The following is a 23,053-nucleotide window of genomic DNA, read 5'->3' as shown; positions in this document are numbered from 1 at the left end:
CAAAACAGATGCATATTAGCAGTGGTACTTTCAGCCTTAAGGATAATCTAAGATACCATGTAAAGGGCTCCCCTAACTATGAATGTGAAAAGCTCATTTTGACAATAGGCAGCTCAGTGTAGAGATCTTGTTCACTGGTAATGCATTACAAACCTAGATACCCTAAGCAATCATCTGGCTTCTCACCTATTACCACAAAGGTCACTGAAAAAGCAGATCACTTGCAAAATAGTCCAGTAGCACTCATCAAAATATCTCTCTCCACATTACCGGTGATCTGCCTTAGAGTGATACAATGTATGCAAAGGCAGACACATGGTACAGGCTAAGTCTATATACAGTACACTGTTTTAAGGTGGAATTAGGAACAGACACATGTAATAGGGTACCTGGCAGAACCTGAATACTGCAGAAAAAAGGTGGGGGGGGGCTTTGGAATGCAGTGTGTTCAAACTTGAAACTAAAGGATGGGTCTGATATCAGACTACATTGCCAACTCACCATTTCCATCAAATCTCCACAGAGAGTTCCTGATTATGTAGCACTGCCATGCATACCGTGTAGAGAAAGTAGTCACTCCTAAAATGGAATTCACTGTGGTGACTTTGTGGACTAGTAGGAGTGTTCTTGTATGGCATATCCATTGCTTTCTGGGCTTATTTACAGTTACTGGCCAGGATGCAAAGGCATGTTTGATGCCTCACCTTGTATCCCAAGTGTCCGGATGCTCTATAGTTCAGTATACAGTTATGACTAGCCATTCTAATGAGAGAGGGATCCCAGGTGCTCTCCCAACAACATAGCTACCGCATATGTGACATAGCTGCATCATAGCTAGACCAGTATCACTACGACACTGATAGGTTGGGGCCCGACTTAGGGAGACACCAAACAGACGGCGTATCTGAGCCGGTAATTGTGAGTAAGAACTGAAACCAACGATAGACAAGATTCAGAATTGTGCTGCTACCAAAGCATCGCATCCTCCACAATGTACTGTACACTAAATAGCAGTCATGTTATTTTACTGTTGGGTCGAAGAAGTTCCATAGTGGAGCTGTTTGTAGCAAGAGGTGGTCAGGTCTGAGAAAATGCATGCCATCTGTACTCCTTGTACAGGCTCTTCTTGTAAATTCTTTTTTGTATACTGTTTTTTCAAAAATCATCAATAGACCAGGTTTGAATGCTCACCACCTGCTGATGAGAACCAGCTTGTGTTCATGCAACTTTGTTTATTCCATCACAGTAGAGACTGCAGCACAGCATGCATACAATACTCATAAGTACTCTGACCACAACATAAATTACAGATCACTGTAAAAGCACATGCAAGTGCATACTGATGCAAAGTACATCATGTTAACTTGCCTGCACTAAATAATTCCCTCTTCTGCGTAAAAAAAGTACACAGATATGCAATAGCCAGCCTAGACAATAGCAGATGTACCAAGACAACCAGAGAAAGAGCTTAGCACAAAACATATGAGCTATCCCTGGTCACTTCACTCCTAATGTGGTCACCATACAACTGCTACTTCTCACTGTAGATGGTGCACTATAAGGGAAACCCATTAGTGGTCAACCAACATGGTCTGATGATGTGCCTGTCACATCACTGGCCTTGGGTTTCCCACCCCTCAGGGAAAATCCTGCAACCCTCTATGGAACTGTATCAAGATCCTTACACCCAACTTTGATGCTGAGGCTCAATGGAGAGTCACATGGAGCACTTTGACCACTCAAAACAAACAGCTCGTCGTTGATCCTGTTGAGGAACCACCAGGTTTTGTGTTGGAAAGACAGGTGCGGATTGAATCGCATCAGGACATCTCATGGGAGATGTGAACAAACCCTCTTCAAATGGAAAATGAGGCAAACCCTTGTATGTGACTGTGGTCACCAGGCACAAACCATAGAGCACATCACATCTGAATGTCCCCTTCATTCTTTTGCTGGGGGCCTGAAGGCAATGTGCTGGCTATCAAACTTAGATATAAATTTGTAGTTGCTGCTATCTACCCAAGCCATACAAAAGAAGAAGAAGTTCAAAACAGAGCCTAGCACATTGCCACTAGTGCACTGTCTCTAATAAATCACTTAACTGGAAATCCAAACTGCTAGTACCAGTCAAAATTAAAAAGGTTTAGTCAAGCCTGTAACACCATATGCTTCTGGTAATTAGGTTGCCATGATGGTCATCATCAGTCACACTCTAGATGTATGCACACCTGTCCCTGTTACAGGCAACAGTGATGGGAGCAGGTGCACCGCGAATATCATCTAAATGAAAGCATTCATCTATGACCTAAACAAGCATCCATAACATGTACTTATCATCCTAAACTGGGTTTAATGTTGAAATAGCTAAATTCATTAATACAATGATACAAGTATGATCAAATAAGGCAATATGGAAAGGTTAGCCACAGGTTTCTTTAACATACCTCCATATGTGCTGCCATCACTACTGAAATTTTTCACATAATATATAAAAGCATCTCCACAGACATAAAGACTTATTTTTTTTAAAATTGGTCTAATAGGCTAAACTTACTTTGTTACTTCTTAACAATGGATGCAGTGTTTGGCACTCTGATTACCTGGATCTACTAAGACACTGAAAATGTCAGCATTTCTAGGTAATAAAGGTAATAATTGGAGATATACCAATCTCCTAGAACTGGAAAGGACCTTGAAAGGTCATTGAGTCCAGCCCCCTGCCTTCACTAGCAGGACCACTTTTTGCCCCAGATCCCTAAGTGGCCCCCTCAAGGATTGAACTCACAACCCTGGGTTTGAGCAGGCCAATGCTCAAACCACTGAGCTATCCCTCCCTCCTGGTGAATACTGTGACAAGTGGAAAACAAGCCTCTAGCTGGCAATGAACAAACACCAAAAATCCTGCCTGCAGCTTCATACCCCCAACTAGTGTTGATTCCACTCAATTCAGAGTAGAGGTCTGACCAATTACTGATGCAAACCCACAGTATTTCTACACAGCAAAGAAAAATCCACGTCTGGCCCTGGCCAGCTGACTCAGACTCACGGGGCTTCGGCTGCAGGGCTGTTTCATCATTGTGTAGACTTCTGGGCTTGGGCTGGAGCCTGGAATTCTGCAGGATGGGAGGGTCCCAGAGTTCAGGATCCAGCCCAAAGTTCTACACAGCAATGAAACAGCCATGCAGCCTGATCCCTGTGAGCCCGAGTTAGCTGACACGGGCAAGCCACAGGTTTTTCTTTGCTGTGTAGACATACCCCCAGTGACTCTACGTAATGTTCAATGACATACACTACAAATACATAATTCAACTGCACATACTCAATCACAATGCCCTAAAAGAAGAAAGGCGGACTGTGTCATGAAGTTCTGCAGTCAGTATCACAAGTACAGTTTACAAATAAAATCAGAAGTGAATGGCAAGTTGCTTAGAAGGTACAGATATCATGCTAGTAATGAATGCAGAATCACTACAGAGGTGTATGCATAATTCTGTATAATTATTTATATGCAATATTACACTACAGCGTAACCAGAGAAGCTGTTTTGCATGCAGTATTCACCATTGACACATGTATTATCCATTCTCTTTATACCTCAAGAAAGAAAGAAAGAAAGAAAGCCAACCAGCCAGCCAGCCTACATGTAAGATATTTGCTTAAGCTGATTTTTAATTCCTAGCACATTCACACATAAATAGCTACTTCACACAAAACAGTTACTGTGGTTGCAGACCACTTTACAAAAAGCTCAATGCATTAGGAAAAATGCCATAATGGTAGGATGGTACCAACTTCTACCCGACTCTACATGTTGGCTGTGATGAAGGTTGGCTTGGATAATGTGTCCATAATGACCTCTGCAGTATCTCTGTCTAACAGATATAACCTGCTCCCCGTCCAGAACAGAGGCCTACTTTCTGACAGGTGCAAAATGAGTCATTGACATTGTGGACCACAAAGTACATCCCAACTAAAGAGCCCCAATATTATAACCAATGTCCTTATCACACTTCACAAACTCTTGTTTTTATTGAATGCATTGGAAATTAATGCAAATTACATTATCAGTTGTGTGCAACAGAACCTATAACCTGTGTTAATTCACCTTTGAAAGGGAGAGTTTTTTTTCAGCAACTAAAAAAGAAAGGACTACGATTTCTGCACAGCCAAAGACTCAAACTGCGATCATAAAGGCGGAGACCCTTGCTAGATTAGCACATTCCACCATGTGTCATTAGTGTTCAGTGTCATTTGGCTGTAGCTTACTGAGAATGAGTATGTACAGCTATGTTAGGTTCAATCAGCTTACCTCATTTTGCAAGCACTGTGTAACTTACTAATGGAGGTTAGCAACCTAAAAAAGGGTCATTTTGAGGAAGTTACAGATGAACAAGTTGTTGATCTGTTATACAGTTAACATAATAATTCCTTTATATAGTAATGGTCAGAACTTGGATTAGCTGCCTGCTGCTCATCTGCATTACTGAATGAGGTCCTGCCAATTTCTTTCACCTGATTTTGCATTTGAAATTACACACACACATACTCCCAGAACGAACAAGACATGCCTCACAGCACACATCTGTATTGCGATATGCTTCTTATTCCTAGCACCGTATTGTGATATGCTTCTTATTCCTAGCACTGTTAGCAAGACAAAGCTTACCTCTATAACAGTATATCCTATTTTCCAGCATGGGGCAATGGCAAGCAACCTAGTGTTGTGGTGCTTTTCAGGAGTATGACTAGGAATGCTGGTAGCTTTGACACCCCCACATGCCACCCAAATGGATACCTGAAAAATACACTGTCAAATTCCATGTGCAAAACAAAGGGAGCTTCAAGGCTTCTTACTTGGGACCTGATCACCTCGTTTATTAGCCCCTTGTGCTGTGCCGTTCTATGCTTACTAGAAGCATTGGAGAATCTGGCCTAGCAATGTGTGTTCACTGAAGAGTTGAACTTGAGACCACGAGAAAGAAGTCCTAAAGTTAGCAGTGGCCATGGATACAATAAATGACATGAAAACCATGACAACTCCTCCTTTGATCTGACAGAGTTTGAGTTTTTCGACTGTCAGCAGCAGGTTGCAAACCCTATCTATTTTCCCAGGCTTTTCTTCGGGGGGCAGGGTGCATTAAGAGAGTAAGTTGAACACAGTGGGTTGAGGGGTAAACAGTTTTTAACTATTATTTTTCATGGCCTTGAAGAGATTTTCAATAAAATAAAGTCTATTTTGAAATGTGTACTCATTCTATAAAACAATGTCTTCGTGTTGAGGAGCAATTTTTGATACATTTGGGAAAAAAAATTACACTGGTGCAGAATTTAACTTTTCCAGATTACCAAAACATTTTTAAAGGAACTATAATCCTCCAGTGAGCAGGGCCGGCTCCAGACCCCAGCGCGCCAAGCGCGCGCGTGGGGCGGCATTTTAACGGGAGGGCGGCAGGCGGGTCCGGCGGACCTTCCGCAGTCATGCCTGCGGGAGGTCCAACAGAGCCGCAGGACGACTGGACCTCCCGCAGGCATGACTGCGGCGGGAGCGCTGGTCGCGCGGCTCGTGTGGACCTCCCGCAGGCATGACTGCGGAAGCTCCACCGTAGGTGCGGGTCCAGCGGCACGTCTCCAGGAGGTCCCGCGGAGGCGCGGGACCAGCGCCCGGCAGCGCCCGGCAGCGCGAGCGGCGCGGTGCGGCCGCCCTGCTTGGGGCGGCGGAATTCGTAGAGCCGCCCCTGCCAGTGAGTACCCTGGAATCCATACAGGGCCTGCTCCACTGGCTCAGAATGACTGGAGGGTTATTACTAATATTATTTATTTATATTGCAGAAGTGCCTAGAGCTCCCACACTATACAGACATATGACAAAAAGAAGGTCCCTTTGTGAAGGGTTTACAGTCTAAATAGGCAAGATAAATGTACAGAGAATGTGCTCTGACTCCACTTCAATTATGCCCCCATCAGGTAGGGTGACCAGACAGTAAGTATGAAAAATCGGGATAGAGTATGAGGGGTAATACGCACCTATATAGGACAAATCCCCAAATATCGGGACTGTCCCTATAAAATCAGGACATCTGATCACCCTACCATCAGGCCCTCAACACACCACTATGCTTGGGGTTGAGGGGAGCCATGGTGTAATGTATGCCACACAGAGATTCCCCCTTATGTCAAGGGAATCCCTGGTGGCCTTCTTACAGCAGCCCTCTGCCCCTTTGCGTCATTGACGTAGCATGAAGAGGATGGATCTGGCCCTCTCTGTGTTGTTTCTTTGAGGATCTAGACCAGTTCTATAGAAATGTGCCAAAGAAATGTTCTTTGAGACGGTTCTACATAATCCCATAGAGAATGGCCACAAAGGTATGTAATAAACTGAATCAATCAATATGACAAAAAAATGACAGCGATAACAGGGATGAGACAAAAAATTCAGGTCATATTATCTGAGGAGAGTTAAGCAGAGAAAAATCACTCAAATCAGATGAGCTATGAGAAAGGTAACACAACTGGTGAAGAGCTAGCTAAACAGGGTAGCCCCATTTTCTGACCTGGGCTTCTAAATTAGAGCACCACATTTCTCATTTGAACAGTCAAGTTGGCAACTAGAAGACTAAAGTTTGAGTGCCCAAATATGGAACTGGGAGTGAAAGATTGAAAACTGATCCCCAATGAATCCAAGAAGGGCAACTGAGAGGTATAGCTCTATACCTCCTTCTGGGGAGATGTGCTCAGCTCTGTCACAAGCTATCACAATGCCTACAAGAGATTAGCACATGGTAGTTGGTTCAAACTGAAGCCAAGCAAGACTGCAGTGATGCTGGTGGGAATAAGGATGCACTTTAAGGAGCTAGATATATTTTCCTCTGTTTGCTAAGCAAGTACAGTGCCTCGGGGCCTTAATGGAGTCCATCACTAATACTGGATATCGCTATTGGATGTTCAAGTGGCAACCATAGCATAAGCTATCCTCTTTTTCTTCCAGATTTCTAGGAAATCATATCCTTCCTTTAAGACGAGGCCCTAGCAACAAAGATGCATGCATTCATTGCCTCCACACTTGACTACTGTGACTCACAGTACCTGGACCTAAAGGTAGTGGCAACATGACAGCTCCAATTTGTGCTGAAAACAGAAGACCAGCTCTCTAGTAGGAAAAATTGCTGAAAACACATGACAGCAATGCTCCTCATCCTTCACTGGCTCCCACTTAACTTCTGGGGTCATTTCAAAGCCTCTTGTCTTAATCTTTGAAGCCCTCAATGCTCAGGGTCAAACTGCACTAAAGACCACTGCACCATTCATGACCCATATAAACAGCTGTGTATACCAGTTTTGCTGCCTCTACTCCTACACAAAGGAAATGGATTAGATTTACTTCTCTGCCACCTCACTTGGGTCAGTATAATTCATCACTGAGTCAATGATTCTAGTGGACATCAGAAACTCTAGTGATGAGAACAGTGGTTCAAAAGAAAGTTGGTCTTACGCTTAATGCACTGAATTGGGAAGCAGGACATATGTGTTCAGTGCCTTGTTCTGCTACATATTTTCAGTGTGACTCTGCGCAAATCACTTACTCTCTCTGTGCCTCAGTTCCCCATCTGTAAAATGGGGATAATAATGCTTCCTTTTTTCACTCTTTGTCTGTTTTATCTATTTCGATTGTAAACTCTCTGGGACAGGTATTGTCTCTTTCTTTTGTACGTTGCCTAATATAAAGAGGCCCTGAACTCAGTTGGGACTTCTCTGCACTATCATTAAATAAATAAATAAATAAATAAATAAATAAAAAATATCCACAACCACCACCACTACATGTGGAAACTTGGGGCTGCCCATATCAAGTAAAGAAAAAAAGAAAATCAGAACAACATTATCCTGGCATTAGGAAGGAAAGAAAGGCAAGCCAGTACAGTATTACTATGTCTTCAAGTTCAAACAGCTAGCAGCCTTTAATAAGCCAATGCACTGGGGCAATTTTATTCTGGTGATCACAGGTGACGATAGAATTACTTTTAAAGTATACCGTTTCCCTCAGTTTTAAAAGTATCCTACTTATATTATCTTCATTATATTTGCCAATTTGTATTATTTTCTGATAAACAGGCAAAACTGCTAATATAAATTCCTTGTAAACTTGGGGACAATTTGATGACAATACACCAAGCAGCACTTGGGCAGCACTGTCACCCTGAAAAGGTCCTGTTAGCCATTTTTCGAATGAAAATCTCCTTGTAGGAAGGCATATCTTGAGCCTGAAAAAAATATTCCAGTACTATTTTACAAGTGGTTTGGAGCCCATATTTTTAATGACCATCAGGCTGTTCAGTTTCCACTTGGATAAACTCAGTTTGCATCACACTGGTATATACTTCTCAACCATTTTTTTTCTGCTTGTGACACATCATTAACATCATTTTCAAAAGACTTAAAGGGAACAGCTACAATATATTTTGTTGTGGGGATTATCTTGTTTTTCAACACGACAGTTTCCTCATCTTTAAAGCACCTACATGGGGCCAAATTCTGATAACCTAGATCCTAGTGAAATCATTGGGAATATTCACAGAATAAGGTATTAGTTACGGTGACCAAGGGTGTCAGAATCACACCCACAGACTTTGAGCAACATCCATATTCAGCATTGTTTTAAAAAGAAAAATATTGGGGGAAGGGCAGTCATGTGAGTCCTGCACATATAGGACTCCAGTGGAAGTCAGTGGCGGGGTCTGTCAGTCTGTATATAGAGTGCTTACAGAACACTAGGTTTGGGGAGCATTTTGGGAATATTTTGCTAAATAAATCCTGGATTTGATTTTGCTTCTCAGACCTTTTGGAAATAAAATATCTTAATTCTGATTTTTAATTAAGCTTTCATAAAAGGCGACAGACCGAGAGCCCCAATAACTGAAATCCTCTAGGTAGGGATATCATTGATAGATGTTTTGCTATACAGACAGACTGAGCCCTCTGTCCCTGGAGCAGACCCAGGAAGAAACTGTGATTGAAAGAATCACAAATCCTCCCCTGCTGCCATCTTGTGCCAGGAACAAGTAAGTTATTAGAACTCCAGAAAGGGTGCAGATTACTTGTTCCAACATGGGCCTGGCCAACTACTCTAGCCAGTGAGTAGAGGAACAGGGCCAAGTCCCCATCCATTCCCCGTCCCTTTTTCCCCCTTCCCTGCCCACCTGCTTGCAGGGTGGTAAACAGCTAGAGAGCGGAGGCTGCACTCCCCAAAAGACTTAGGCCCAAAATCCAGGTAGGCCAAACAAGGGCATAATCTAACCCATAGTGTTTATTGTTTGGGCGTGGTCTGTTGTATTTAGTTAACAATTGTTAACTATTGGTTCAAGTCTGTCAGCTGGGCTCACATTAAACAGTACGTTACTATGCACATACTCCTCCTGTTCATTGCAGTGGGACTACCTGCAGTGTTAGAAATACTACTCAGTATGAGCAGAAAGTGGCAGAACCAGACCGAAAGTTGTTAGTATTTACACAATTGAACATATTCCACATACACTGGTCAGTTTATAAAAATTGACTATATTCCCAAATACAACTGTGAGAAGTACAGTTCTAAAACAAAATAAAATGAACGCAATCACAGAGCAGATTACAAAATTCTCCACATCAGCTCCACCAAGGCCCATCGAGAAAAAATTGTTTGCTGGGGACCTACTCCCATTTCACCCCAGTTAGAGATGTGTTGGGGGCCCCCCCTGAGCTCAGGGCCCTTGTACAACTATCCTCTCTTTTCCCCCCTCATAAGCCCGGCACTCCACCAATTACACTGGTCACTGCATGGCCACCAGAGGCCTGATGTTGCATTCCTTGTGCACTGAAGTCAACAGGAGATTGACCAACACCTCTAATGATTAGATCTTGGTTTTACTTGCTTATATCTTTGCCAAACAAACTATTTATGCTGAAGTTTTCCATGCTGTGTGGTGTGCTTTAGGCTGATTTTTTTTTAAAGTTTCAGATGAAATGGTTCAGCCATTTCTGATAATAAGGCTAGGAAAAATACGTTGTCTTGCCAATATAAAAGAATTTTGGCAACCTTTTCTTTGAGAAGGTCCAGCACACTCATAAGAACATAAGAACGGCTATACTGGGTCAGACCACAGGTCCATCTAGCCCAGTATCCTGTCTTCCGACAGTGGCCAATGCCAGGTGCCCCAGAGGGAATGAACAGAACAGATAATCATCAAGTGATCCATTTCCTGTTGCTCATTCCCAGCTTCTGGCACACAGAGGCTAGGGGCGCCATTGATGGACCTATCATCCATGAACTTATCTAATTCATGCTTGGGAGCAAGGACTTGAAATAATGCAGGGAGTGGTCTTTGTGTCAAGAATGTGCCTTTTAGCTGTTCCTGTGGAAATCTGCCCAAATTTGGCCAAATTCTAATAATGCTCTCAAAAACTGTAGTTCTCGCATGCTCAGTAGAAACTTCTTAGAGTTTAGCAGCTAAAATCTCTGAAGATTCCATGTGTGCTGAGCATGTGCCATCCCCTCATAGCTCCTAATGCTGACCAGATTGTACATAAGCCATCCCCACAGCATGGTTACAGGGACAAAGCCTGAATTTCCCTGTATTTGCTGTTGTTGGCTGGTCCAGATCAAAGTGGGGCTGGGCACCAGAACTGAGAACGGGGAACATTTCTCCCCTGTGCTTTCAGTAACTCTTGCCTGCTGGCACACAGACAGCATGGGGGAGAAAGCCACCCGACTTGAATGCAGAGAGAACGAGAGCTGGAGTAGATAGGAGGGAAGGAAGTAGACTGGGAAAAGGAGCCTGGTGAGAGTGGGACTTGGTGGCAAGGGCAGGGAAAAGAAACTGTGACTGGGAGTTGCAAGAAGGACAGGGACTAAGAGCCGGGATGGAGACTGGGACATGTTGGGCAAGGAACCTGGGGCTGGGACCCAGGAGAGGGTAGGTTGAGAGACAGACTGGGAGACTGGCATTGACTAAGCAAGGAGACTGTGACCTGGGGGAAGGGGAAGCTGGGACTGGGTGCTAGTGAGATAAACAGGGAGCAGAGGAGACTGGGAGCCAGCTGGGGGTGGAGAAAACTGAAGTCAGACTAGGAGCCGCAGGGAACGGGGGAGCCTGAGACTAGGGACCAATAGGAGGAAATGGGGGCAAGGGAGGTGAATCTGACAAAGACCCCAGGTGCAGAGTAGAACTGCGACTGGCTGGGCAAAGGAACTGGTACAATGGGGCAAGGAAGGAGGGTGGAGACTGGGACAAGAAGCCAGGGAGACAGACTGGATGAGGAATCCAGGGAGGGAGACGGAGCTAGGGTGACCAGATGTCCCGATTTTATAGGGACAGTCCCAATTTTTGGATCTTTTTCTTATATAGGGTCCTATTACCCCCTACCCCCATCCCAAATTTTCAGACTTGCTGTCTGGTCACCCTAGACGGAGTCAGCACGACAGGGGGAGTATAACAAGGACGGAGAGGAACAGGGAGACAACTGGGGACTGGAAGACAGGAAAGAAGTAGATCAGATGAGGAGTCAGGAGGGGAGATCTGGAACTGGTTGGGCAAGGAGACTGTGAACAAGGAGTTGTGGAGGGAGACAGATACTGTCTGTCAAGGAGATTGGGAGTGGCCAGGGAGACACTGGGGGAGGGGGAGGGGAAACTGGGACTCGGATGCGGAACGTCAAGGAGGAGATTAGGACTGCTGGGAATGGAGACTACAACTAGATCAGCCTGTCCCTGTCTGAATCTGCCTCACCATTCCCCTGTCTCCAGTGGGGGAGAGGGGGAGACACAGAAAGCACAATCTCCCTGCTCCCAGTTCTGATGCCACAGTAGCCCCAGCAGCCAAGAGGAATAATTACAGGGAAAGTTCTGCTCAGTCCTAGAACCCTGGGCTGGACCACATTCAGTCACTCTGTGGGGATGATGTATGCACAATCCAGTTGACACAAAGGATCTGTGAGGGATTGGAGCATACTCACTGTGAGTGGAAACATCTGAGAATTTAGCTGCCAAACTCTAACAAATCTTTACCAAGCATGTGTGAGCTAAAATTTTTCAGTGGCTTATACCTCGGCCAAATTTGGATGGATTTTCAAGGGGACGGCAAAGACACATCCCCCGGCCATCTCAGAAAGGGACAAGGCCTCCCAGGGCTTTACCTTTGCACTGGAGAAGTGATTTCTGAAACCCATTTATGGGGTTTAGCATTCTCCCCCCAGCCACCAGCCTACTCCATACCTACTCTATTTCACCCAACAGGAAGCATCTAGGGCGCAACACCTATACATCCAAGTGCTTGGCTGCAATTGAATTTGGCATTAATGTGCATGCATGAGATGGGGGAATCCGTACTTTCTACTACACCTCTGAGAAACTACATAAAGGCTACAAAAATGTAGCCCTAAGTAATTAATTACTCATTATTATGCCTTTGTCAGCTTTAAATAATAATACGGTATATTTGCTGACCTTGATAAATGTCCAACCTCTACTAAATATTTAATATTAAGTTGCATATCTAATGATGAACTGAAGTGCTTAAAAATCTAACAAATATGCTAGAGAACCCAAATGAATTACAGAACCTGTATATCTAGCATTGTATGCTGCCTGCAATAAAAATATTACTATTCATGATAATTATTAATAATGGGGCACAGATATAAGCAATTAGTAGTAATTTGCTACAAAGAAAGGCTGAAGCCCCACTGTGCACATGAAAAACCTGCATTCTGCACTGCAGCTTAACTGGCCTGCTTCCATCTGGAGATATGCAGTGGTAAGGTTGCTAAGCAAAGAATCTGCACAGTGTATTAAATAGGGCATCATCAGGCTGCAGGTGGGAGCAGTCAGTGGAAAACACAGTTCTATCACATGCTACCCCAAAACAGCTCCCTAAATTCTGATGTCAAACTGATTGCAAGCTGTTGCAGCCATGAGCAACATTAATGTCCACTCATGAGGCAACACGCCATGGTTCCTTCAATTTTCAACTGTTCCAAATGCAGAGAGGAATCTGATACCAAATGTGTAAGTGCATGTGTGTGCACACGTATGTGTGTATGTCTGTATGTGTGTAAAAATGTCCAGGGAAGATCTCTGGATCAATCTGTGCACAACCTATGTACTTTTAATGCCACATGCTTGCAATATGGCCAACCCATCTTCTTTAACAGCAGCCTTAAAGGCCTGGCATCTTTACTATGAAATGTTTGGCTCTGGTCACTCTCTGCTTGGTGAGCTGGGGCATGCTACTTAGCACAGGAGTCTTCCACAACACTTTCTTGTGTCTCATTTCACATATCTCTGCTGTCTCCACACTGTTTGTCATAGAAAAAGAGCAAATTCCCAACAGAAGTTACACTTCAATGCATTTTAAAGAACAGAGAGGCTCAATACTTTTCCAATATATGAATTTAGGATTTTGCATTTCTCCAGCAAATTTGGTGACATGCAATATAAAAGATATTCAAATTACTGAGACATATTCAGATCACAGTTGCTCTGTTGTAAATCAAGAGTAACTCCACTGACTTCAGTGAATAATTCAGTGAATAACAACTGGAATAACTGAGATCAGAATCTGGCCTCCTCCTCGCACTGAGTAGAACTTATTCAGAAAAGAAGTTCAACTGATTTTGATGGGATTACTCAAATGAGAAAATGCTGTTCAGGATGAGAAGAGATTGTGGAACTAGAGTTCCAAAGAGAAATAATTCACAAGAAAATAGGAAGCCGCCATTGTGGCAGTCTGATGACGTCACTGAAGACACAAGAAATGTAGATCAGCATCTGAAGATATGAGAGGCAGCAGACAGATAAATTTGGTGTAGGTATATTCTATTATACTTCAGAATTATTTGGATTGTTCTAATGGTGGTTTCATGTTAACATTACTTTCACAGTTTCTTCACAGATGCTGAACTTCAAGTTTGCAAGACGGGAAATCAGTATTCTGTCCCTAGCTTCTCCTTTGCTCTTCCAACTGGCAAAAGGCTTGCAACATGCATAATATTAGACTTTTCTTCAATATCCCTCTCCTCTGTCTGAACTGCTTCTCCTCAGCCATCTTTCTATATCCCCCATCCTGTGCTGAAAATGCTAGCCAAGGTCAGCATCCTCCTCCAGGTTCCTTCTCCAAATGGATGAGGTACAAGTCTCTCTCTTGACTTTTTTGGTCCAGCCTGATAATAATAACCTACCCCATCCTTAGGGTGCAGCTCATCACTCCAACTCAGCATAGAGATACAACTTTGCCTCTCATGACCAGTGTCTGTACCCAGGGCCCTGATTTCTGGTGCCCAGTCTCCAAAGGGTGTCCCATTTCTCCTCTCTGGCCCAGTGTCCCCATTCTGTGATAACAGGGATCATCAGTGAGCTCTGACTTTCTGAAGCTATTACCAAGAAGAATAGCACCAGCCTCTAATCCAGCTTGGCTTTCTCCTTCGTCCCAGAGTTCCAAGGATCCTTCTTGCTGGACCAGAGAACGAAAGCGACAGATACTCAAGACAGGGGGAGAAGTGGAAGATATGAGGAGCAAATCCATGGTTCAGTGGCATGGGATAGAAGTGTATACAGAATAGATCCAGGATTTAGGAGGAGATCATAGAAGCTAATGATGACAAAGGCCATTATCAAGTTAATTCCCCTGCATGTACAAGATGTAGCTCCCTAATAGATGATGTATGAGATATTAAACTGATACCACATTTGATCTTAATTCAAAGACCAAGAGGAAGCAGGTTGTGAGGTAGAAGCTAACCATGGCATAACCTTCAGCAGTGGACTGGGGCAAAAGAGTCAGAAGTAGGACTGAACCCTGAACAACAACCCAGGGAGTCTGAATGGACTGAAACTGGGGAAGGTTTGGAGCAAGGCTGAGTCTAGCAACAAGTACTAAGGGTAACTAGAGAAGTACCACAGTCTCATAGAGCAGATGGGTCTGGCAGCTGAGAGAAGTGGTGTTTTATGGTGAAGACCAGAACAAAACCAGAAGACGAAGAGCGTCTCAAGCATGGAGGATGGAGCAGGCTCTGATTTTCATGTTCTTGGCAAACCAGTTACTAGGTGGAAAAGCAATGGGAGGAAGTTTGTGGGGGTGTGGCAATGGATACCACTTTATCCTCTACTGACAAGTGTGAGTATCAACACCTGCAAAGAAAACACAGGTACTGTGTACATGAAACCACTGTTAAATTAAACAAAACAAATTCTAAAAATAATAGAACTTATCCTACAATGCTGACAATCTCCTACCTTACTTAGCTACTTAAATACATGTCTTCACCCTCTAACAAGATCAGACTAGCAACTGAACTGTTGGAAAGTCTCACTAAAATGGCAGCCAGTGGCATTCACTGAATGAATATACTGAAATGGTGAGTTATTTCTTAAATCTGTTTGGAATAGTCATTTTTAATCCACACACTGTTTCTTGTTAATGCTTGCTTTGTTACCTTTCAATCTGCTGCGCTATGTATTGCTGTTGCAGACTTTTCTTTTATTAAGAAAAATCTGGGTGCTCTTGAACCTAGGCGCTGGGGAAGAGGATAAAGAGCATTTTCTTCAGCCTAGCACATGTGAACAAGTCAGGTACAATACAGACCTAACATTTCATTGAGCACTAGGCTGAAATGACAGCTAGTGCACCCATTAATATTCCAAAACTCAAAGGGAATGTAGCTAGGATGGGAACATGGTCAAGACCTAGCTCCTCTGCATGCCTGCTAGCATCTAACAGGAGTTGCTGGGGGAGCACATACTCCAGTTTACAAAAGCAGGTATGCAGGACACCATTCAGCACATTTATACTAAAACTCCCCATAGCATTCCTCAGGCATCTGCCTTACATAGGCAGACTGTCTCAGAGCCCCACAGCTTAGCTATGACAGTTCCACAATCTCCCAGTTTCAGAAAAAAGCAAGACAACAGTTTGGTTATGTATGTCTTTGAAATGATATTTACAGCCCATTTAATTTCTCCAATTTGTTTACAACTTCTCAATAATCAAGCTATTCAACCTGACCATTTGCCACCTTTGGTTCTGCACCCTCAGAACTCTCATATAACTGCAACACGTATATGGAATATTAGTTATTTCAGCAGTGGTAATTTCAGAACTTCAGGTTGAAATAAAAACAGTTCACATATTTTGAAGTATCACCAGTAAATAACACTAACCTCCTTCACTTTTTCCAGTTCATTCTGAAGAGCCTGTTTAGTAATCTCAACTTCTATAAGCTGCTGTCTTAACTTTTCATTTTCATCTTCTGTTGTGGCTCGTTTTTCTTCCACATTTTCTAACTCATGATGAAGTCTTACTGAGACATCTTTTGCAACCTAAATGAAATGGTGTTTGCAAAAATAAATAATTACATACATGAAAAATATGTATTTCTGCAGTACTGTCTGAATTACCACTTATGACTTTTTTCAGCAGAAGGGTGTGGAAGAGATGTGCAGAAGCCAGAGTCAACCAGTGGGATTCTGGCTACCTAAGAACTCAGCCTAACTTTCATTAAAGTTAGGAAAGAAGATTCTTTCCATTGATTTCAGTGGGAGTTGGTCTAGGCCCTAAACAAATACTCCATCTCTGGACTCCCAGATGTGCACAATGAAGCAGTAACTCCACCATCCTTGGAAACTGTACTTGAAAGGGACTGAATTCTGCATTGACAGTTCTCCCAACTCCTTCACTCACTGCTTCCTTTCCTACTGCACCCAGGCATGTCCCTTTCAGACAGTTAATGCCCATGGAAGCACTGACTAACAGCAAGGTCTACCCTCTCCAGCCATATGAAGCACAAATGAGGGGACAGCTCCTCACTTCCTCCCCCCTGTTTAGGCATGCAAGGTTGGTCACAATCTAGTCTTTATTGTTGCTAATTCCTTTAATTTTAAAAATAAGATAAGCCTTAGATTTTGTGACCAGACTCCTGTGTCGAACACTAAAATTCAGTATCACGTTTTTAAAGTGCATAGAAGCATTCATGGTTTTTGTTTTCAATTTTGAATTGCACAGACACAGGGGGAAGGTTTAAGGAAATGTACCATCACCCAATCCCTTTTTTTCATTTATGTAAATGACAATTATGCCATTCAGAACATCATATTATAACTTTTTGGCACTTTTAAAATAGTAATAACATATATCAAATATTTAGGTAAACAACAACAGCTACGATAAATTCGATACAATCATTTTGAAAGATCTTACGTGTTAGTTTCTTTAAAAATTGAAGACACAGTTAATCCTTCTTTGGTGTTTGCATTACCTAAGTCTGAGCTCAGAGTTCTATCTTTTTATGGCCAATACAATATTTGTTACATGTTTTTAATACTCTGTTATATTTCATGTACACACCCATACACAGAACTCTAAAGAAAAAAATAATGCATAGAAAGCAATGCAGAAGAATTTTATCTATCAAAAAACAGTTGAAGCTAGTACCTCACTCTTTCATGACAGGAAACACAATTGTGTGTGAAGTACGGATACAATAGGCTGCAGCATTCATTCAATGACTTCCCCATCCCTACGCCCCACCCCTTACACACACACATATGCACACAGACCTTGGAGGGGGAGGGGACATCTTTGCTGAATTCCTAGGCTAAGGGACTGCAGGATAGGGTGAAAATCACATCAAGTCAGAGGACTAGATCCTGACCTCCTTTCCCCCACTTTTGTGCTTAATTGATCAGTTGGGTAGTCCTCCAACATAGGGGATTCCACAAGTAGCATCTGTTACCCTCCCTCTAAGCCCAGGCATGGCAGGAAATTCAGATATATGGCCTAGATTCTGCAACCCTGAGGCTGAATAGCACTTCATATCCTTTTTTGACAAGACTAACTATTTGGCTGACAAAGGTAACTATACTGACATAATGTATTGAGACTTCTGTAAGGTTTTTTACATAGTCATGCAAAATATTCTGATTAAAAATCATCATCCAATGGGGTCATTTCTAGTGGGATCCTCCAGGGATCTGTTTTTGTCCCAGTGCTATTCTACGTCTTTATCACACATCCTGAAGAAAGCATAAAATCAATTGCTGGTAAAGGTTGTAGACGACACAAAAATTGGTGGAGTGGCAAACAATAATAAGGGCAAGTCAGTTCTATGGAGCAATCTGGATCACATGGTAAACTATGCTCACTTGACCAACATGCATTTTAATATAGCTAAATGCAAGATCAAATATCTGGAATATAAGTCACCTTTGTAGGATGAGGAACTTTATTTTAGAAAGAAGTAACTCAGAACAGGATTTAGGGGGCATGGTGGATACTCAGCTGCAATGCACTGGCTAAGACAGCAAATGTGATCCTTTAATGTATATGCAGGGGAATATTGAGTGATAGTAGAAATAAGATGTTTTTATCATTGTATATGGCATTACCAACATCACTATTGGAATACCATAAGAACATAAGAACATAAGAACATAAGAAAGGCGTGCAGGGGTCAGACCAAAGGTCATCTCCCCCCAGTATCTGTCTACCGACAGTGGCCAATGCCAGGTGCCCTGAGGGAGTGGAACCTAACAGGCATGAATGATCTCTCTCTCTCTCCCCATCCATCTCTCTCCCCTGAACGAACAGAGGCTAGGGACACCCATTCTTACCCCATCCTGGCCCATTTATGGACTTAGCCACCATGAATTTGAATTTATCCTTTCCCCTTTTCATATAGTCCTAGCCCTCACTTCCTCCTCTCCTAAGGGTTCCACAAGTTGCTGAGCGCGTGCGTGAAAGAAGAAAGAACTTTTTTTTGTTTTATTTGCTTTAAAATTGCTGCCTATTAATTTCATTTCTAGACTTCTATATGTTGTATTATAAATAAAAAATTTTTTTTTTTCCACTCACTCACACTCATGATGTGCCGTTCCAGTATCCACACTTTTAAAAGGATGTTGACACATTGAAAAGGATTCAGAAAAGAGCTACAAGAATTATTTGAGTTATGTAAAACTTGCCTTACAGTGACTAAAGCATGTATCTAGTTTAAAGAGATGGTTAATAGGTGATTTGATCACAGCTGATAAGTACAGTGACAAGATTTCTAACAGTAGAGGTATATAATTCAGCAGTTAAAGGCATAACAAGATGTGGTGAATAGAAACTAAAGGTAGAAAAATTCAGACTAGAAATAAAGCACACAGATGAGAAATAAGGCACAAATTTGGCCCAATGAATATTTAACAATGAGGGCAATTAACCATTGGAACAACTTACCTATGAATCCAGTGGATCTTCCATCACTTGAAGTGATTGGTTTTCTTTCTAAAATATTTGCTGTAGCTCAGCCAGAAGTTATGGACTTGAGGCAGGAATCCCTTGGTGAAACTCTATGGCTTGTATTATGCAAGAGGTCAGATAAGATGATCATAATGGTCCCTTCTGGCCTTAAGATTTATGGCTGAAATCCTGTCTCCCACTGAAGTCAATGGGAGTTTTTCCATTGACTTCAGTGGAGATGTGATTTCACCCTATGAATAACTTCTTCATACAAATAATCTCACTGAAGCCTGAGTAAATACTCTAATGGTCCCACTGGAGTCAATGGGACTATTCAGTTGGGTTACAAAAATTGGCCCATAGGGTGTAAGTTGTTTTGTTTGTAATGACCTAAAAAGGTCCGAGTGTAATCACTCAGGGAAATTACTTAAACTCCTGATGACTTCACCAAGAATTCGCTTCAGTAAAGACTGAATAAAAGACACGTCTGAAGCCCAAAACATGGCCCATAAAATTCTGCCCCCCAAATCAAAGGGTAAGTCTGTCATCCTATACCCTGTGCTCCCTGCATAGTCTAGAAAATGTGTGTTTCAAACTGGTATGGAGCAGAATGTGTGAGTCAGAGACTAGGATATGGGAGCACCATTTTGCCTCAGCACTCAGTTCTCTCCTTCTTTAACTACCCACCCACACACTGAGACTAGGTGCTTCTGTACCTTGAGGTCCTGCTCCATGCTGCGCAGGAGCTCTCCATCGATCTCCCCAGTCTGTGCATAGCGGAGCCTCTTGCGCTCAGCCTTGCGGAGCCGATACTGTAGGATTCGGCAATTCTTGTTGGCTCTCTCCAATTCATGACGCATTTCCTGCAGCTGACAAGCATCCTCCTCGAAGAAACTGTCCCTCATCTCATCCATCTCAGTTCTCAACTCATCTATCTCATTCTGACACCCAGTCAGGCACAGGAGAACACAAACAGATGAACCAAGAAAATAAATATCAGAGATACACAGATAAAACATAGGGAAATGTGGCTAAAATGCAGCTGGAAAACAGGTCTTCTCCCTCCATGCCCATTAAAAAATAAGACAAATGGGAGAAATGGAGGGCAGTAAAAGAGATACTGTGAACTAAAACACATTATTGCCTTGTATATATTATACTGATATTATTATAAATCCTCCCTGGCATGAGCTAGCAGAAGAAATAGGAAACATGCAGAGATCTAGCCCATGATGCTTTGTATCTGCTGTGCAACATCCTGCTCACCCACAGATGTGGAGCAGCAGAAGGGATCGGCTAACCCGCTCTCTCCCCTTCCACTCCCCCCGTCACTCCCCAGGAAGGTTGTGGGTGACAGGCCTTGCCCCTTTCCAGCTCAGATCACGAATCTCCCCAGAGGAATCTTCCCAGCCCCACCCTCCACCTCTGCCGGGGGTGGATGCTATGTGCTAGGCCCCTTTTTAGGGGGATGGAGGAACCAGGCATTGCCTACTTCCACCCCCAACTGCCCAGAGGCGGGGTTCACACCCCATCTTCCTCCTCAGGGGAATAAAGGGGGGATCTCGCGCCCATCGCCCATCCCCCGCTCACCTTGAGGGTCTCGTTCTCCTCCCGCAGTCTCTCCATCTCCTCCTGCAGCTCCTCCTGCTGGGGCGGGCTCGGGCTCCCGCCGCCCCCAGCGCCCTGCTGCAGCCCCTCGGGCCCGGCCGCCGCCATGGGCGAGGGGGAGGAGGCCAGGGGCGCCTCGGCCGGGTCGGCGGCGCTGCTGTGGTTGCCGCCCTTGGTTTGCATCTGGGCCGCGGCCGCCAGCCCCCGGCGCAGGTGGAACTGGATGAGCTCAGTCTGCAGGCAGCCCTCCCGCCAGCACCCGCCGCCGCCCGCCGCGCGGCCCCTGCCCGCGCCACACGGCGATGGAGATGGAGGCCGGGGCCGCCTCCCGCCTAACCTCTGCGGAGCCCGCCCCGCTTTGCCCCTCCAGTTCCTGGGCGGCGGCTGCAGCGCGGCTGCCCCCTCCCGCTCGCCCGCTCCTCCGCCCCCTCCTCCCGCGGGCGGCGGCTCCTCGCCGGCTGGCTCCGTGGCGGGGGGAGGCGGCTCCGGCGCCCGGGAGGCTGCGGCTGCCCCGCCGCGGGCGGCTGCGCTTCAGCACCAGCCGCGGGCTGGACAGCTCCCGGCAGCGCCGCGCCCCTCAGCAGCGCGGGCGGCGGCTTGTCCCCCCGGCCCCGGCCGCCTCTCTGCCCCGGCGGCGGCCGCGCCCAGCTGCCTTTGGAGGCGGCCGCGGCGGCTCGCGGGGGGGTGGCGGCGGGGCGGCTGTCCCTGGGGCCTGCCGGAGAGGACGCTCGCTGCTGCTGCTGCTTTCTGCTGCTGCTGCTCCCCTCCGGATGCTGGCGAGGCTCGGAAGCAGCTGCAGCGCCCCCGGCAGGCGGCTGGTTCATCGCGGCTTGCTAGCGCCGGGGAGCCTCGCTGGCGGCAGGCAGCCGGGGCATCCTCCTCCGCCGCCTCCCTGGGAGCTGGGGAACGAGCTGCACAGAGAAGGGAACGGGGGGCAGAGAGAGGCGCACACGCTCAGTGCTCGCACCGGACTGAGCGCGGCACACCCGCAGCTGGGCTTGCTAGCAGGGAAACCCAGGCATGGAGCCCCGCGGGGCAGCACGCGCCCAGCCCCAGCGCTAGGGAGGGGGGCTCAGCCCGCGGGGGGTATGTACATACTGCCCGCTCCCTCCAAGCTATTCTCTAGGGGCCGCGTTGCTGCGGAAGAGGGAAGGCGCCTGGAGGCCAGAGGCTGAGCGCTTTGTTCCAAGCCAGCTCCATACAGCTATGAATTCGGGCACCTGATTTCAATCCCTAGCAAGTTCAAAATTGCTGTTCTTTGCAGACCTCGCAGTCTGGGATGGCCAGCCAAAGTCTGGTCTCCTTTACACCCATGTAAATTCGGAGTAACTTTGTTGAAATCATGTGAGCAACTTTAGTGTAGCTGAGATCAGACCCTGGCTCCTTTGTGTCTCTAGGGGAGATTTTTTTCTGCTGATGTCAGAACTCGTGGTTTCATTCAGTAAAGAATGGCAAGTGGCACTTGTCTCGTACACACACATCTTCCTTGCTTTGTCCTCCGTTGTTCCGTGTGTCTAGCTAGAGATGCTAATGTAGCTCTCTATCGTGCTAGAAAGCACCCACCAAGCTGTCAAAAAGGACATTTGCAAGAGGGGAGGGGAAGGGAGTATTTTATGCTCTTGGGGTTGCACACGTGAAAATAAAACCAGAAGTTCCTTTAGCTCTAACGGGGATCTCCCAGTAGTACGAAGGGTTGGACCACCTAAACAGAGGAGTCGTTACTAGCCCCGCCCTTAAACAATGGTATAGGTTATTGTTATTCAGATTACTAAATTAACTTCTGAACCCAGATTTGTAATTAATTTGTTGTCCGTAAGCACTATATCACTAGTTCTTAAGAGTCATATGTGAAAGTTTACTTTTCCCTCCTATTTCTCAGTGATTATTACATTTATTAATTATGAGAAGTCTATCTACCCAATTTTACCCATCTTTATATTTAAAAGGCTAGGAAGCAGAGAACACATTTAGACTACTCCAGACTGTTGCTGTGGTTACCAAATTACGCTCAGCTGGCAACTTTTTTCCATATTAGAAAAGTGATAGTTTCCATGGTCACAATCGATTCTAAAAAGGGTATTTATTGGGTGCAGCCTTACAAAGATACTTCTTAGTATAATCTGAAAATGATCACTGTGATCAACAAAATGTATTTAATAGCCTTTATTCAACTTTTATTTATAGTGATAATTTATGCA

General features: G+C 44.6%; 1 protein-coding gene across 1 annotated transcript in view; it reads right to left on the bottom strand.

The window, feature by feature from the left end:
• SOGA3 (SOGA family member 3) overlaps positions 1–21,679 on the bottom strand; it is a 32,826-nt gene extending 11,147 nt beyond the window's left edge. Inside the window, 4 exon segments of the mRNA XM_039530813.1 lie at positions 16,187–16,345; positions 19,964–20,188; positions 20,838–21,355; positions 21,358–21,679. Coding sequence (XP_039386747.1) covers positions 16,187–16,345; positions 19,964–20,188; positions 20,838–21,355; positions 21,358–21,679 — 1,224 coding nt within the window.
• Between the last annotated feature and the right edge of the window lie 1,374 nt (positions 21,680–23,053).

The sequence above is a fragment of the Mauremys reevesii genome, linkage group 3 (genome assembly GCF_016161935.1).
Source record: "Mauremys reevesii isolate NIE-2019 linkage group 3, ASM1616193v1, whole genome shotgun sequence".
NCBI classification, from domain to species: domain Eukaryota; kingdom Metazoa; phylum Chordata; order Testudines; family Geoemydidae; genus Mauremys; species Mauremys reevesii.
This window is presented reverse-complemented; position numbering and strand designations above follow the sequence as displayed.